The sequence below is a fragment of the Crotalus tigris genome, unplaced genomic scaffold (genome assembly GCF_016545835.1).
Source record: "Crotalus tigris isolate CLP2741 ecotype Arizona unplaced genomic scaffold, ASM1654583v1 scf7180000018882.255253, whole genome shotgun sequence".
NCBI classification, from domain to species: Eukaryota; Metazoa; Chordata; class Lepidosauria; order Squamata; family Viperidae; genus Crotalus; species Crotalus tigris.
Window position 1 is genome coordinate 38,422 of NW_024097255.1, and position 19,014 is coordinate 57,435.

Sequence of the window (19,014 nt, forward strand, 5' to 3'; positions counted from 1 at the left end):
GTTAAACAAGTATTTATTTACCTTTTACTAAGTGAGGATTAAGCTATCCATTATTTCAAGGAGGCAGCATTATACACCACAGGAGTACAGAAGTTAAGTGGACATCTCTATCAAAACCATTGTTGCACCTATTTTAAAATACCCCAGAAGTCCTATTCTTGAAATATGAATCCTTTCTTACTGTAGAGAACAAACATTTCATCTTCAGCTTATATCCAAAATAAATACCTTCATTAGCTACCAGTCATATTCCTGCTGCTATCTATCAGCTTAGCTGGGTGAGGTGATCTGAAGTGGTCTTGGAATTACCGTAAGCAGCAGGCCTTTAGACAGCCACTCTCGGGAGTCATTCCAGTCATTTGGTTGCTGCTTGTGGGAGGCAGTCTAAGCAGGATGAGGATTGTGGCTCATTGCTCCTATTGTTTTTATTATTGCTGGTGCCGGTAAGCAATCCCACCTTCCATTTTAGTTTAATTGTCTTTTGTTTTCTTCTTCTTCTTTTTTAGTTTCAGTATACTCATATAGTTTAATTTACTGCTTCTTGATCTCTGAGATCATCTTCAGGACATCCTGCAGAACCCAACATGTGATGACCTGTGGGGGGAGGGAGTTATCTATACTGCTTTGGTTAACTGGTTAGTATTAACATTGACAAAAGCCACGTGCTGACTGCTTTCAGCCGCATTGTTGAGATTGGGTTCAAGTGCTTTTTGTTGCAAATAATGCAGTGCAAAGCATCCTTGCTCCAAAGTCATGACGTTGTTCCTTTTGCCCTTTGCTGCTGCATTGTCAGAAAGTAGAAGAGTAACCCAAGATATTCTAATGAAAGAGGTGTGCTCTGCCACCCAGCTGTGGTTCCAACTGAACAAAATAATTAAACCACGCTTAGCTAATTCAAAAACACTAGAAAACCATTTCTCTTTCTGCTGATATTCAATATAGATGAATGTTCAATATTTTATAGTACAACATCCACTTACATGGAGCATAAAACATTACGAGAGTGTGCTTCTTTTTCTTCAAAAATTCTCGGAAGTCTTCACCTGCAAGATGGATAACACTTGTTTGCTTTTCTTCCCAAGTTGGTTCAGGTGGAGGAGGTGCCTGAGGACTGAAGAGAGAAAAAAGAACACATTGCAACATTTTTGTAAGCAGGGGCCTATAGTATATATTTGTTCCAAATGTGCATCCATAATATATTTTAATTATATATTCTATTTCAGGGAGCACAATTAGTTCAGATATCAAGGTAAACTAGGAATTATTACCCAGAGACAAGATTGTACATTTCCTATTCCTCCATAATGGGCATAAGAGCCTGGAAGTTTTTTGTTTGTTTTTTTAACTGATCACAGTTAATCTAACAAATCAAACTCAAGCATAAGCATGTCTTGTGGGAACGAGCCTTGAGTTAGGACTCTTGGGTTAGGGTCATTTCAAGTAAAAATAGGGCTAATTGTACTCTTTTGGGTACCAATCCATCAAAATGAGAGTTGTTAAGGCTAGCTCTCATTATGAAGAGCTCTAGTTTATCTTGATAGCCTAACTGTAGTGTTAAGCTGGCAGATAATTAATGTTATCTATTATTAATTCATTAATAATTAAGAAGTATCAATGGCAATAGAGCCGAGGTGGCACAGCAGTTAGAGTGCAGTACTGCAGGCCACTTTAGCTGACTGTGTTCAGCAGGTCAGCAGTTCAAATTTCACCGGCTCAAGGTTGACTCAGCCTTCCATCCTTCCGGGGTAGGTAAAATGAGGATCCAGATTGCTGGGGGCAATGTAAATATATACATACATTGCTTACTGGTGTACACTGCTTAGAGAGTGCTTGCACTTAAAGCGGTATATAAGTCTCATAAATAAATAAATATAAATAACTCTCTTGCTGCAATTGTGACGCTGATATGCAAACTATTAAATATATTGTGCAAGACTGCTCACAGCGTGCATTCTCTGGTTCCCTAGAAAATCTGCATGAAGCAATGCCATAGGTGATCACCGCCTGGATAGCTGAATTGGACAACCAGTTATGACGGCACTGCCATGCCCTTATAAAAGTTTTACTTATAATTATGTGGACTGTGTATATATGTTTACTTTTGTTCTGCCATGGTGTCATCATACACCAAATAGTAATAAGTGGAACTGCAGTGCCTAAAAAGCTATTTCAAAAGCAAACATTAACCTAGTTAAGTTATGATAATGATGTTACCTTATGAAAGTGAAAAACAGGATGTGTATTGAAAAAAAGATTTAGTCTTTTCTTTTATTATTCCAATACCTCCTTTTGTTGGCTTCTATCTTTGTTACATTAGGAAATACAGTGAGTTTATATAAGCAGATTGAGATACGAATGTAATTTGAATACTGTGTTAATAGTCCAAAATAACAAATTTTCCATCCTATTTACAGCTCAGCCCTGGGAGCAATCCAACAACAGCTCTTCCATTACCTGTTCTGTGACAAACAGGCTTTCCATGGAAACCTAGCTGAACTAATACAGGCAAGGTATTAGCATTGAGGTTTTATGCTCTAAATTCTTGCATAAAGCTAGTATGATGCCAAATTAATTAAACTGGTTTTCAAGAGGTACAACTAATAAAGCAGCCAAATACTATTAATTAAAACCTTTTTGAGATTAAGAATTAATAACTTCTTCCAAAATGGCACTTGTATATTCTTCTATGTAAGTGACCCAGTTGTACATAATAAACAATTTTAATCCATAAATTTACCATTTTCTTAAAAGGGTACAATTTGCTCCTGGTTGATTAACAACTTTAATTATGAATATTCAACTAGAATGCTACTATGGTACTGTACCAAATATTAACAAGAACGCTAGTATAAATACCATATTCTTGAATTGCATCTTTCTACATACCTTGAGGCTCAGCTCACAATATTTGTCTACAATTCCCCAAATTAGGGGCTTGGGATAAAGATTTTTTTAACCTAATTCAAAACAAAATAATTGATAGCTCATTAATCCAATCTAGAGGTATATGGCTTTTATGACCAAAGACATTGGTGGTCAACTTTTTTGAAATCATAAACATATCTTTGTTTCTGAAAAATATCATGAGCAATACTGCACAGAAGTTGCCTTGGAGATATGGCCATTCAGAAAACAGGTGTCTTGCTGTTCTGAGTAACAACAGGACAGACTTCTTGATGCCAGGTGTTGGTAGTATCACCTAGTAAGAGTACTATTTATGGATAGACAGCAGTTTTCATGTTTCCTGGTCAACAGTTTCAGTTCCCCTTCCTGGCAAATACCTCATCCTTGACAAAGTGCATTTTTAATATATGTCTACTTGGGAACATATGCAGATGAAATGATTTGCTTCACACATGAATTTTGCAGGTCGGTCTGGAGCATCACAAATGCATGTTGGAGTTGAATGGTCACTCCTTCCCTGTTTATTTGCACTGTACTGTCCATAGTTTATATCCAAATCATCACCAGATCAATACTATAGTCTGAAGTGAGAACTGATTTCAAGTTTCAGAGCAATACTCTGATCTGTGCAAATTACAGGAACTAGACTGGAAGAACAAGCAAGCCTATGCTATGTTTTCAGACTTCCAAAATAGTAACTAGGAACAACTTGATTATTTCCAAATATTTCATTGTTGAGATCACTTACTTTAGCACCCATTCCACAATTTTACTCTTTGTACGGAGGTGAGGCAAGGTGTATTTCTCTTCTCCATCCTGAAAGAACTTGAGGGTTGGAAATCCTGATATGTGAAATTTTTCTGCCACAGCTTTGCTGACAGTTGCATCTACTGCTGCCAAAACACCTGGTTTCTGCAATATAAAGCAATGCCTGTAATAGTATATCCTAAGTTGTGAACAATGCACATAAATGGAGACTCTGAACTTACAGAGTAGTTATCTACAATTTACAATAACTTTAGAAAGGCAATACAAATGCTTTGGAATCTTTCATCATCACCAACTCTGGAGAGTTTTACAAGTTTTGTTATGACAAACCCATTATCCACTCAAGGATAATCCTTCTGAAAATGTCCAACCAATTAACAAAACATTTGTTTAATTACAGTATTTAATTTAATGCTGTCAAGGGAAGGGAAAAAATAGTACCAAGAAATAAACATTAAGCTGGTGAATAGTTCACAGCTAATAGTAGTGATCAAGCCTGAAGAACTTGTATAATGATGGGTTCTTGGGCTTTGGTTAAAGTAATTTTACATACACATGCTTACATAAATGCCATTTGAAGAGAAGACCTTTCCTGATGGTCTTTTCCAGAATTGCAAAATTTATCACAAATCTTATGAAGCTTTAAATCAATTAATCAAGTCAAGAGAAATTTAAAAAATAATAAAATAATCCAATTTAACAGTAATAAAATGTAGCTAAAATACAATAAACAGCACTCAGTAAGAAACTATGCATTATATATAATGTGGAATAAGTTCCATACATGCTTGGATTGACAAATGCACAAGGGAGTTGTCTCAAATATTGAAATCCCAAATTCTATCCACTTTCTGTCTCAAGCCCTTGAACCATTAGAGAAAGAGAGGTTTAAGATAACATGAAAAAGGTATTAAGTGCCTAAGTGAAGAGCTGTTCCTACTTAAGACACGACTAATCAGCATAATTGATCTTCTAGATACACATACATTGAAATGAAAACTTAAATGCTTAAAGTGGAAAGGTTCTTATTAGCACACCTGTAAATGGCAAAAATCCAAGCCATTGTTTTCTCAATTTTTTTACATTAAACCTGAAATTTGTAATTAATAGAGGAAACAAAGAAGTCTGGTACATTTGAGGTTTCTCATATTATGCACAACAGAAGGTTCAATGGCTGAATATAACATGTTTTTTTCTGTTTGTGTTTAAACACACAATGTTCTTCCTAATAATTTTGGCATAACTCATGCATTACCAGTGAGATTATACTTTGAAATTATCTTTTTTGCAAACCCTTGGGAAGATGAAATAATTGCAACAAGAACATTTTTATTATTTCAGTTACTTATTATGTATCATTTGAAAATGGAAAGGAAATTAGCTTACATTATTGTCTGCATGGAGTATCTCTGCGGCTTTCTCATATTCTGGCTTCATTTTCTTACAATGTCCACACCCTGACAAAGAAAAGTTTAGAAGGTTGGTGTGTGTGTGTTTTTTTTTTTTTTAGCAAAAAGTATTGGCCTGCTACATTTCACCAAAATCAGAGTTTCCAAAGAAAGCTGCTTTAATCTATAGGGTTAAAAATTGCCAACATATTTTAAGATGTTTGCATCAGTTCCTGTATAAACATACTATATAATGGATTTGTTTTATTTGTCCTCTAGACTGAAACATTTAGATTAGTATTATGATGCCACATAAAAGCTTTTTTATTTAACTGGAAAGTTTTTGCTTTGCTTAAAAATGAAATTTACCATGTTTCTCTGAGAATGGATATCTGACTAGCAGCACCATAATCCTCCAATTTGCAAGTATCTGAAAACTGTATTTCAAATAAAGGCAGACAATTAAATATGTTATTTATCTCTATTATTGCTTAAAAATTGATAATGGATTTTTGCATTATGTCTATAAGACATTCTATTCATGATAGTTCATATCACTTGAAGACAGGACAGTAAAGGCTAAAGCAGAAAGAAAAAACACCATTCTTAGGACAGTCACTGAATTCATGGCTGTCAATGAAATTTGTAACAGGAGTTCCAGTTGAATCTATTAAACTAGCGGTCCCCAACCTTTGCGGCTTGGCTGAAAGGGTAGAGGGAAACTGGGCCACATGAGCAGCGTGTTGGGACACATTCGCGGGCACAGCTCAACTTGCACGAGGGGTCGGCTAGTGCACACATGGAAGCACATGCAGCTCAACTAGTTGAGCTGTGTATGCATGCATCTGCATGCCAGCTCACCATCTACATGAGTCAAATTATGCGCACATTTGTGCGCTAGTCTGCGGCTCTCGCAGCCCTGTTGCAAATAGGCCACGGCCCGGTAACGGGCCGAGGCCCAGGGTTTGGGGACCCCTGTATTAAACTGTACATTAAACTAGGTTTGAGAGTTAGAACCGAAAGACGGGTGCTACAGCAGGCAGATACATTTTTACATTAGAGAGTTTACAGTATTCCTTTGAGACTCACTTGAATGCACATGAAATGGCTACCTTTCAGCCCAGGGAACTGTATATCAGTGCTGTGATTCAGTGAAAAGTAGGTGGTTGTTCGTTCTATTTAGTGCTCTTTGTTTTTTACATGCCTTTTGCTAGCTCCTATTATCTTCTTTGTCCTACAGGGTGAAGTCACTAAACAAGAATCTCCTCTCACTTCACAGAGAAATGGTCCACAGCCTTTTGGTTCTGATAAATTCTACAGAGCATTTTTATACACATATTCACCCATCATATGAATTTCAAGACCCTTGAGGAATACATGAAAAGAGAGTAGAAAGGGAAGTGTATTATCCTAAGTCATTCTTCTCAGTTCACTTCAGTAATATCAGAAGACTTTTTCTTGACCAGTTGGTCTGTCTGCCTGTTTTTCAATCAACTGCATTAGGGAAAGTGGTTGCTTCGCATATCATAGTAAGCAATATTTGTTTCTACATAATTGTGAGCTGATCTCTGGTGTAGACAAATTGGGGGAAAATTGTGAGGGAGATTTCTCCTACAAGTCCACATTCACTATTTTTTAAAGAAATTGTTTAATGTAACATTCAGTTTGAAAACAACATTTGAAACGGTTATTTTGTAAATTTGTAGTTGATGATTCTTGCTTGGAGACTAATAGTTGCCAATGGATTCCAGAAAACATTGGTCCTATGTTACTTTGTGAAATGAGGAAATGTCCCAGGTAGCTGATTTGATTATTCCCGAACACTTTCTCTAGCCATATGGAACAACTTGCCTCCCAATGTCAAGTTGGCCTTCTCTCTCTTTAATCTTCCAAAAGGTAGTAAAGATACTGATTTATGCAAGGGACTGCTACACTGGGACTGCTAACTCTTATGTCTCATTTATACTTGTGTGAATGTTCTGTTTTACTGTAGAATTGTTACTGACAGTTGATTTTGGAATTCACGTATCTATGAGGTGTCCAGAGCCCTTGACTGGGAAAACATACAAATTTCAGTAAATAAATAAATTGTGCCGAGCCCACTGGCTCCTTGAAATACACCTCAGATGAGAGCAGTGAAGCACATCAGAAGATGATTAGAAAACAGGTGGAGAAAAACTCCTCTCGAATCTGATTATATCTTAGTAATGATTTCTACAGTATATCAAGCTTATTCTACAGTAGTTATGGAAGTGAAGAAATATTTTTTATCCTTCACCACTTCAGCCCCTTAGCTTCTTCCAATAGTTTTCCAAAGCAATATGCTTTATTAAATAACTAAAAAAGAAATTTAAAACAGTCAAATGTAAAACTCTCCATATATCTTACCTCCTTTCTCCACACAATTGGGCAATTTCATCTTTTTCTCAGAATAATTTTTAAATACTTCAGTTTAATATCCTCTTCAAAAATATTGATATGTAAATATATTCAGTACTGTAATTCGCGGGTGAAATATTTGACAATGTTTCTTCTGATAAAGCATCAGAGATAATAGGATACGATTCTTTTAAACTACAGTGTTTTGGTTCTCTAAATTTTACTCCCCATTAGCTATTTTGGTCTTGATTATATGGAGTTATTGTCCTTATTAGTGTCTCTTTCTGCTTGTTCTATTTATTTATTTATTAGTTTTATTCCCTTTATTCCCTGTTAGTTTTATTCTCTTTTTACCAGAGTTACCCAGAGTGTTTACATAGCTAATGCTAGACATGACCCTGGGTCTTCCCAGTCACAATTCAACACCTTATTCACTATACCTCTGCTCTTTTCAAGTGCAGGAAAGTGCAGTTGTCTTTGACAGCACACATTTTATAAAATACTCTGAAACACATATCTGAATTTAATTTAATCACACAGCCAGAGGAAAAATGCAATAAAAATGAGTCCTTTTACATTGGAACTGATTTCCATGCTCTCTGCAACAGATCTGTGCTTCTTTAGACTGCACTTACACTGAGTTTGTAAGTGGGGAGTAAACAAGCATATTTCATTAAAGTTATGGAAGTGTTATATCAGTATTTTCAGCTCCATTTTTTTCTTTCATGCCTAGTAACTGGAATTACGTACATCTGAGCATCCATCAAGATTTGAAAAAACTTGTTTCTTGAAGGCAATCTTTCAAGGAAGTCATTTTTTCAGACTTTTACTCTTGCCATACACCTTGTGGATAAAAAAAAAATCCTCATCTGTTTTTACTTGTATTTATTGTTGGGGCTTTTTGAAAATGAGAATATATTCATGTATGTCACCATCTTTCCTGGAACCACAAACAGGCTATCACACAACAGAATGAAACAAGCATCGGTTTCATAATTTTAGGGAACATGTAGCCAGCCATTACTCTAGTGTTTGTATGTCAGAGTAGACAAAAGAACAAAGCAAAGTAGAACAGATTGCACCATCAAGTACTCACCAGATTTATTTATTCATTTATTTATTGCATTTTCAGAACTGCTTGCCTCTGTTTCAATTCTGGATGCCACACAATATGAAACAACAATAATAAAATAATGCAGAAACCATATGAAACAAACAATTGTAAGTGGAGTATAATTACTACCCAAACAAACATCCTACTTGGGGTCTACAAATGACACTACTCCAAGTTATTGGGGAGGGGAGCCAGGTTTTATTTACTTTTAATTAATTACCAAATTTAGACAAGTGATGATTCTGGGTGGTTTACAGATTTAAGGGCTCATTTAAATAGGGTTAGTGTGAGGGTCATATGACTTCCTTTTCCATAATTCTACTTATATCAATACATTTATCATTCTGCTTACAGCCTATGGAAACGTGCGTGCGTGCGCGTGCGCACGCAGACACACACACACACACTGTTCTGGCTAGACATGATTAGTTTATGGAATGTAAGAGGTTTTTTTTTTCTTTTTCAGCTAAGAAGATATAAACAATATTGGCCTCGGTGATCAAATGTAATAAATGAATATGAACTGGATTATTTTCATTAAGTATTTCCTTCATTCATTCAATGATGAACGGGGGAAAACAATTTTGATACAAAGCTGTTCCCTATTTGGATACTTTATGCATATTTCCTAGAATCTTTCATTCCTTTATTATTGCATATTAATTTAATTTCCAGAAAAACATCAATGCAAACCAATCCACCTTTCTTTGCTATTCTACTCCTCTTAAAGGGGTTTGTTTTATTCTCACAAATATGCTAGGAGGATTTAATAGTTAACTATAAAAGACAAAATCTCAGAGCTGTTTACATCCCTGTCACTGCTCATCATGACTCCCTAAACAGTTTTAGATTCCTTGCTGCTAAACTCCTCTTGGTTTTCAAAGAAAACTCTCCAACAGCATGTTAAGCCCAATGTGTCCCAATATGTTTGAATAACCAAAAAGGCTTACAACTTGATTGTGATTATTTTTTTCTGTGAATGGTATGCATTTTTCAGTGAGATGTCCTTTTTGCATTTAAGTGAGTATTGACATAGTTTGAAAACTGGACTGTGGTATTCACCACAAAAAAAAGTTAGAAGTTTGGGTCTGGTTAGGTGGGTGCCTTGACTTATGACCATCATGACTTTTGACAGAAATTCTTGGCTTCATTATGATAATAAGTTAAAGGCTACCTATAGCAGCAATATGGGAATGACGAAAGGCTCAAAAGGGAACATTGAAATGGGGCTTCCACTGTGAGTCATGGTGGACTGAAGACGTCTCTGAAAATGAGCAGATGACGATGGTGTAGAATGAAATACCAGCAAGCAGACTGGTCCTTTGAAGCTCTCTGGAGGAGAGAACCGGAGATCACCCAGGTGTGCTCTGAATGGCAGCTCCGCATGAGGAGACCATAAAACAACAATCTCCTAAGGGTTTGAGCACCAGAAACTGAAGCAGATGATATCTTTGCTTTTAGCAGTAGTGGAGTCATTAATAAGGACAACAAGCCGACTTCCGGTTCCGGATCACAGCGTCTCTAGTCGTACGAAGAGACTCGTCTCCTTGTCAGCTAGCTTCCCTCCGCTGGTAGACCCTTATGTGGGTCGAAAGTCACCCTGGAGGGTGCGACTTCCATCGACGAGGCTTCGCTCGGTTGCGGAGGAGCGGCGGCTCCTCCTGCTGTCCGAGCCAACTCTGAGGGCCGACGGAGAAGAAGATCGGCCAGTAAAATGGCCGATCATCTAGCCGCTTCAACTGCAAGTCAAAGAACATCTAAGCATTAAGAACCACCATGGTAAACCCAGGTGAGACTTTCCCCTTGCTCCTCTCTTCACTCTATCCTGCTTTTTTTTTTTTTTTTTGCCTATAAGAGCCTTGTTGGAATTATTTCCCTGCCTTGAAAAAGCAGCTTCTATATATCTGGGAAGAAAGGTGTTGAACAAAAGAATAGAACAAAATTTCAAAGACTATACTTTATTCTCATTTGCTTTGGGGTACAGAAAAAACTCTTTCCTAAGAGCTGTACTATCATTTTATGCTGGAAGATTATTTCTTTTTCCACATTTTATTTTAAAAGATAGAAAAAAGGGAAAAAAGTGGTGTCTGGAAAAGATTTTTTTAATCTATTGAGGACATCTAGTGGTGAAAACCTAATACTGCAACTTCTGGTTATTCTTTGGAGATGGAATAGACTTGACCTTCAAATTACTTTTGAAGAGAAAAGATAAGCTGATGCAGCTGTGGGAATTGTGGGGGTGGATACTGCTTAACTTTTATTAAATACAGCCTCCACAAAAAGAAAAAAGAGACTCTCTTCAATTACTATTAAAATGGAGAAATCTCATTCACAATTAAACTGCAAACTTATATTGGAAAAGATCTATGAGGCTACTGCAGAAATATGTGCTACAATGAAAGAGTTTAGTACAGAATTAAGAACCAGAAGTTTTACTTCAAATCTTCAAACTGATTTCCAGACTACATCTGACCATTCTATAAATCAAAACATACTAGAAGAGGAAACAACTGAGATCAAAGAGGAATTTATTTTACCTTATAAACATTCCATCTATAACTTTGAGGATCAGAATAATCAAAGATTGAGACTTGAAACTTTAAAGCAATGAAGCTTTAAGGATGAGAGAAATAGATGCCTAATGCAGAGGATGGGATTCCTATCGTTCCAAAAGGCACTGCAAGCAATAAAGAGAGATCTATCGGCTGAAAGGGAAGCTTGGTTATAGAAACCTGCTTGGCACAGAAAGAAGGCCAGAATAAGACTGAAAAGAGAAATTTAAAATTATGTGTAATGGATTAAAAGGCACTGTTGATTTATGGACTACAATTCAGAGTTAGAAGTAAGAAGAATGTAGTTTTTGGAATAATAGGTTTATTTTGATGAAAATTATTATGTATTGGAATGGAAAAAATGGTGGCTTTCTAGATTTGGATTGTTTCAATAATTAATTGTTTTAAATTAGTAAGATGATGTTTTTTTCTGATAACATAGATGTGATAAGGCATGATAATCAATTGGATGAAATTTGACTTGTTTAATGAACTGAAATGATTTAAGGTTTAATATTATTTAGTTGTCTTAAAGAGATTGATCGATTGATGGATTATATATGTATAGGGTAGATTAATATTTTAATTAGAATATGTATTGTGTAGTGGAAGAAGAAATAAATGAGACTTGTGATAAAATGAGGGATGTGAGAGATTAAGAATTAGAATATATCTGGAAGGGATATCTGAATTGATAACATGTTGATTTAAAGTTAAATTTGATTATGGTAATTGTAAACTTACAGTTTTAAAACAGGTTTAGCAGTTATATAAATTTAAATTAGAAATGGAACATCTTAAACGTATTATGCTATTTGAGGGAAATAGAAAGGGGACATTGAATGATTGAGTTGAGTTATTTATATATGGTTTTATTTTTGGATGTTTGATTACCCCAACACCACAGTGTGTCCTGAGCACTTCGTTCTAAGAATTAAAAAACCAATAAAATGTGTTTCAAAAAAAAAAGGGGGGGGGGGACAACAAGCCAGCTGAACTCACTGTCTTATCACATTTGAAAATGCTTGATTTAACCATTTTATGAGTATTAGAGACTTTCAAAATGGAGAGCTTAATTTGACACCTAGTGGGTTTTACTTTCTTTGGATTTAAGAAATTTAAACAGAGACCTAAATTTTAAAATAATATGCAATTGACAAAAAGAAAAAAAAAAGGAGGGGGAAGGGGTGATTTCGGAGAGCTTTAAACAGATTGGGAGTGCACAGAGGTTTGAAATATTGGGGGTTTTTTGCTGTAAGGTCTGAAAAACAAGAATATTATTAAAATATACTTGTGAGAAATGAGAGAAATGGAATTAAACCCATATTAGGAACTATGTCTTAATGAAGTTGGTGAACGGACACTAGAGGGAACTAAAGTACCAGGTAGAAAAGAGTTAAAATGGCTAAGCTGGTTACAATATTATCTTAAAGAATTTTCTGATAATTGGATTGAGATATTAATAGCAAAAATTTCAGAAAGAGTACAGATTTCAATGAATACATTTTAGAAGATGATGTGAAAAAAAAAACTTTTATCCTGACATAGACAACAAAATGGAGATTACCAAAATGGGAATGCAAAAGATAAACCAAAGAAAGGATCTGGAAATGGAACAGTTGCAACAAGAGGTCCTTTATGGGAGCTACAAAGTAGACGGGTGGAAGCTTTGAAGACTCCTCTTGAACCCCAAAGACTGATGAAAGATTAAAGTCTGATTTCATTAGAATGATTTAAAGATCAAGATTGTGAAGAACAAAAAGAAAAAATATATAGTTGAACTATTTAATCGGGGATGAGTTATTTCTGGCAACTCCTAAAATACTTTTTGTTGAACCAGGACTGAAAAGGTGATAATTTCTGGCTTACATATAAATAACAGTTAGGTAATGGGGAGAAGATACAGTAGTTCAGTTGAGTTGAGTTCATCTTAGCTTTTACTGTGCTTAAATACTTCAATAAAATTGTATTTTTGAAAAAGCAACATGGAAACCAGGGATAAACTGGGGAAAAGGAAAAGGGAAGAAATGTAAGTACAGATGGCTCTAGAAGATCGTTTATGATGGACATATTTAGATGGGGAATTGCTGACAAGGCATGTGCTGCTGTTAAATTGAGAAAAAAGAAAAATCAGTATATTGTATAAATGAGGCATCAAAGAAAATGAATCAAAGAATCCTCTAGGATTCAATTGGATTGAAATGGATGGCTATAGAAATTGAATAAATAAATAAATTCAGCATTAAAGGTGTCTGCAGGTAACATTGTTATTAAGATCTGAAACAATAACAATTATTTTTATATAAGAGTCCTGGATTAGATTAGTTTGGGCAAAAGACATGAGGATCTGATTAAATAGGATCCCTCACAATTCAAGCATTAGTTCATGTCCCTCTAACTCAGTAACACAGAACTTAGAAAAATACTTTGCCTATTCAAGCATTCTATAAATTTTCTAAATAAAATTAAATTCTGAAAAACAAGTCTGATCACAGCAGCAAAATTTATGGGAGTGCATACATTAGGTTGTATGATTTATTGCTCTGCATGCATATAATTATTCTTTCTTGTTTGTAATATTGTTCCCATATTGTTTTCAGTGTTGCTTGTCACCTAGAGTTGCTGTGGAGTTGTGCAGCGTTAGAAGTAAATAAAATAAAATACTTCAGAGAAAAAACATCATTTCAGTTAAATCACAGGTAGGAGAGAAGTCAGCAGGCTTAATCAGATTGTTCCTATTTTTTGAACATGGTTAAACGGGGAACAGGAACAGCTGTATAAAGCCCACAACGTACAACTTATGAGATTTGCAGCAAAGCCTGCAACAAATCAGTTAATTGCTGTACAAGTGCAGATCCTTGTAAAGGTATTATTGTTGACTGATACTTATTTTATAGCCTGTAGTAATAATCATCGATATATTCTTGTGTCTCTATTTCACTGGGCTGTAGAAGCTTTAAGATATTATAATCTAATATTAGAAAAGTAAATAAAAATATTCAATATTAATTTTTTTCTTGTATTACCATCCTACACAATTTACCAAATTCCACGGATTACAAGGCATTGATTTTAATTAATACTATATGTATATGTATGTCCTTGGTATAGAAAAATGAAATAATTTTACTATCTTTTGACCGGTGCTACTAGGAGTCATTTAATTGTAAGAACTCTGATCTGAACTTTTAAATTATAATCTTGTTTCTATTCTATGATACCAAATTTTAGCACATTATCAATATAAACAAGTGGAAATATGAGTCTGCTATTTTTAGGCATTGTTCCCAACTAGCTACCAGTAGCATTTTCTTCCTAACTGTAATGTTTTCAATTTGGTCTCAAGATTGCAAATTGAAATAAAAATCTTTAATTTCACACATCTCCCTTTTCTATTTGAGTTTATTTCCAAAAGTTTTATAAGGCTAATGGTTTTGCTGATGCATTCTATTTTATGTCAAAAACAATTCCTAATGTTTTGGTCTTTTACTATGCTCAACCATATTTTACGAGTGGATCTGGTTAAAATATAATTTTGCTCTATAATAATGAATAGCTGGGGGAAAGGGTCAATTTTTTTCATACTTCCAAAAGATCATCTATCACAGCAAGTATGCTTTTACCTTCTATATTTCAGATAAAATGCCTAGACATAATAATGCAATACGCTCCACTGGGAAGAAAACAAAGTATTCTGAAACCACTAGAATCATTAAGAATTTGAATAAAGAAACCATTTACAAGTTAAGAAATAATGTGTTTTGCTTTCTATAAAGTTTTTTCAGAACCACTTTGAAATTATTTCAAGATAATGTGTACTGTTCTAAGAGCATCATTTTGCATACTGCATGATGTTATGGAATCTAACTTAAGCAATTCTGGCACAAGCCAGAGAAAAGAACCAGCTCAACATCATGTATAATAAGGGACTACACAATACTGGATTTTTTTGAACAGGGAAGTAACTGCAGCCATATTTCAAATTAATTGGTATTATGCACTAGGCAACAGAGGAAATTCATTTTAAAAGGCAGGAACATATAGTATTTTAATGACATCAAATAGTTTTATTGGGACATCAGTCATCAGAAACCCCACAATACAGGCAAGTCTCTTCTAGATCTGCAATGTATACACGTTACACAAATGAGATCCTAGTTCCAATTTCCAAAGTCAAGATTACATTTGTGATTAATTAATTATACTTTCCTTCTTTCCTTTCCTTCTACAATAGTTGTCTCAGAGCACTGAGGATATTTTTTTCTAACTTGATGCCCTCCTGATCATCTTTGATTGGAACTCCATGTTAATCTGCAACTCCTACAGAACCAAGTGATTCGACTGATTGAAACCCAGCACATCTGGAAAGCACTACATTGGATAAGGCTTTTTCATGATAATCCACATTGGGAAGAACCCCTTATGGTAAGTGAGATTACTTGCTGCATTAATTTGTAAGTAAATAAGGCAAGACACTGTGTTATTTTAACAAACTTTTCCCAGAGTATGTCTAAAGGAAAGAGAACACACTCACCTCCACAGCTGATCTAGATAATTAAGGAATGAATTTTACAATTTCTTGAATGTTAAGAATAGGAGAAGGATGTTATGGAATGTGTAGAAGGCAAGGTGAAGAAATCTTACCATCACTAGCAGGAGGGAAGCCCCTATCTTCCTAATTTTTCCCCAGAAACAAAATGAAACATTCTTCTTAAATATTTGTGACCAGCAACTTATTCCCAATAGTAATAAAAATAAATACATTTAAATAAATAAATAAGTGCAGTACCAAAAAATCAAGAAACGGCACTTAGAAAATTATTGTATTGACAAAATTTCCATCTGTCAATTGCAAAAAACCACACTGCTTGAATTCACACATATACTATACGGATACGTTATAATATCCACTATTCCAGTAGTGTACCTAATGACTGGAATTGCCCAGCTGTTAATTGCCTTGAAGGTATTACCTCCACTAAACTAGGACTTTGATTTTTTTCGTCATTTTCATGATGTATTCACTTCTGTTTGATGTTGTCTTTATTATTATCTCTTCGCAATAATGTGAAGTCACAGCTGGCAGTTCTTTAGCTGGTGCTGGCCTTCATACACATTGAGTTCTTATCAAGAACTAGGATGTTGTAATAGCATCTTTCTTTCAATCTTGTTTTATACATACATATGGGAAGGGAAGATTAAATTCCGAAAGGATTTTGTATATGTGTGTCTTCAAGTCAGTTTTTGACTTCTGGAAATTATCTGGACAAGTCCCTGCAGTTTTTTCTTTGCAAGATTTCAGAAGTGGGTTACCCTTACCTCCAACTTCCTAGTGTTGAGAGTGCGTGACTGGCCCAAAGTCATTCAGAAAAGTTTACTGGAGCATATTTTTTCCTTACAGGAGCATTACTGCAAGTCCCTGACAATTCTGTTTCTTCTTTTTCCTCCCTTCCTCAAAAACATAAATCAGAGAGTCTTCTTTGCTGTCCCCTCTGGACTCTGACTCAGCTCACTGGGGTGAGAGTTGCTTGGCTTCAAATTACATGGCTTACACTGCTTTCTACACTGGCTTCTTAATACCACTGTGTTTTTAGCTCTTTTTTCCTTCTATATATCATCCCTTCTTCTCTGCTGCTCATTTCTAGGGGCTACATTCTTTTAGTCTGATCCATCTTCTCAACTGATGCTTCTTTTTATTCCTTTCTTCTCCCCCCCCCCTCAAACTAGTTCTTAGCTTTTTGGTGGCACAACTTTTACAGATTCAATTATTTCAATTTTGAAAGAATTAGAGAAGATCAGAAAGTATCAGGATTTTAAAATCAAAGTTGAAAAATAGGTCTTCCTGAAAGGAGTTTCCTAGCTGTAGTTTCAGAGAAGCCTTTATATGGAAATGCCAGAGACCGAACCTTGGAACTTAGCATTTTGGGTGGATTCCATATCTCTGTCAACATTATTAATGAGTACAAAAAATATACTGATCCAAAAAGGTTTAATTCTCAGACAGGTCTGAAGGGATCAAGTCATAACCACAGGCATGTAGCTACTAGTATGTACACTAGAGACCCCCAACAGTGAGATGCAAATTCTGAATTTGCATAAAGCTGCTTCAAAAACTTTTAGCATAGGAAATGTGGCAGATTGCCCAAAGGAGAAATTAAGTATCTATAATATTTCACACAAAACTCTAAATGACATAGAAATATAGAATATGTTGCGACATTAGCACTGCTCAGAATTAAATCTTCATAAGCCTGTAAAACAGTGATGATGCCTTTCTGCAACCTCATAATAACATAGACCTTGGAGTAAGTACTCTTTCTATCCAAATGTGTTTGATTACATGACCCTTATAAGTTATGGATTAAAAGAGATAATAAACCATTTTTATTGCCAACTTCCATCTGATTAGGTAGTCTATCAAATTTTACTACCTAATTCAGTTGTTCAGATTTTTTTTATTATAGCCTTCTCTTTACTTAATAATTATAAATATGTATAGATTTCCCCACCCCCAACATAAATTTTTGTGAAACTTTCTTAGGACACAATGTTTATTTTTCAAGTTAATAGTGCTAAATTTGAAGATTGTGCCTCCAACTACTGAAAAGTCTGGACAAAAACCTAATTAGAGGAGGCATCTTCCAGGGTTATTCATTTCACCCTTATTATGATCCCACTTTCAGTGATTTTGAAGAAAACATATCTTGGCTATCAAACAGCTAATAATAATAAAATAAAATAATAAAATCTCATATTTGCTTTATATGGATGATTTGAAGTTTTATGGAAAATCAGAAATTGAAATCCATTCATTGGTAAATATTATAAGAAACCATCAGGATGTAGCTTGAAAAACTGGGCATTTTACAGTTGGATAATAGGTATAGACAAATTGGATGCATTCTTTACTAATCATATTTTTAAAGAGTGAGAACATTACTAAAGACAAAATTCAACAGTGAAAACATCATCAAAATCTGAGGCGTATCCGTGAGACAATAAACTTCTGGAATTATTAACTGGACACAGCTAAACTGGGCAATTTGAACCAAAAAAGGAGAAAACTGATATTTATTCATTATAATTATATCCCTGTAGAGATATTGATATATTATTGTATATCTGCCCCACAGAAATAGAGACAGAAGTTTCTTCAAATCAAACAAACAGTCAAAAAAAGGAAAGAATGCATTGGCTGGTTATGTAAAAGACAGTAAAGAACAAGCACTGAAGTTGGAACTTATTGAATGTGCAGGAAACAAAACATGAATATCAAAATAATTATAATAAAAGCACTACCAGAATGCTGGCAAGGAAAAGCATTACACGATCAATTTCTACAAAAGATCAAGGGGAAAATAGATAAAGATAAAACCTGGCAATGGCAATGGCTTACAACTAGAACATTAAAAAAAAGAAACTGAAGGTTTGATTTTGACTGCTCAAGAGCAAACTACTTAGACTAATGCAATCAAGGCCAGAATTGAAAAACGTTCCAATGGTTCAAAGTATAAACTGTGCAAAGAAGCAGTAAATCATATACTCAGCTTGTGAAAGAAACAGATTATAAGCAATTATATTAGACAATTGCCAAAATGATTCAGTGGAACAACTGTAAAAAATATCATTTGCCAGTTATGAAAATTGGTGGGAATTTATAGTTGAAAAAGTGGTGAAAATGAATTAAAATATTGTGGAATTTCTGAATATAAACTTGATAAAATTCTTGGCTCATAACACAAATTTTGTTGTGGTTGGATTATTAATATGGCAATGTGAACGAAGAATTGGAGAAGATCAGATACTATCAGGATTTCAAAATCAAAGTTGAAAAATTATAATCTAAACTGGCAGTGGTGATTCAGTGGTTATTAGTACATTGGGTGCTGTATCAAAAAATCTTGTCAGG

At 34.8% G+C, this 19,014-nt stretch overlaps 1 protein-coding gene across 2 annotated transcripts in view; it reads right to left on the minus strand.

Moving 5' to 3' along the window:
- Positions 1 to 19,014, minus strand: part of PDIA5 (protein disulfide isomerase family A member 5) — a 208,743-nt gene that overhangs the window by 25,740 nt on the left and 163,989 nt on the right. For both annotated transcript variants that reach the window (XM_039357247.1, XM_039357246.1), the window contains exons 12-14: positions 5,059 to 5,129; positions 3,653 to 3,816; positions 981 to 1,111 (exon numbers count right to left, since the gene is read on the minus strand). In XM_039357247.1, coding sequence (XP_039213181.1) covers positions 981 to 1,111; positions 3,653 to 3,816; positions 5,059 to 5,129 — 366 coding nt within the window. The remainder of the gene's footprint in view (positions 1 to 980; positions 1,112 to 3,652; positions 3,817 to 5,058; positions 5,130 to 19,014) is intronic.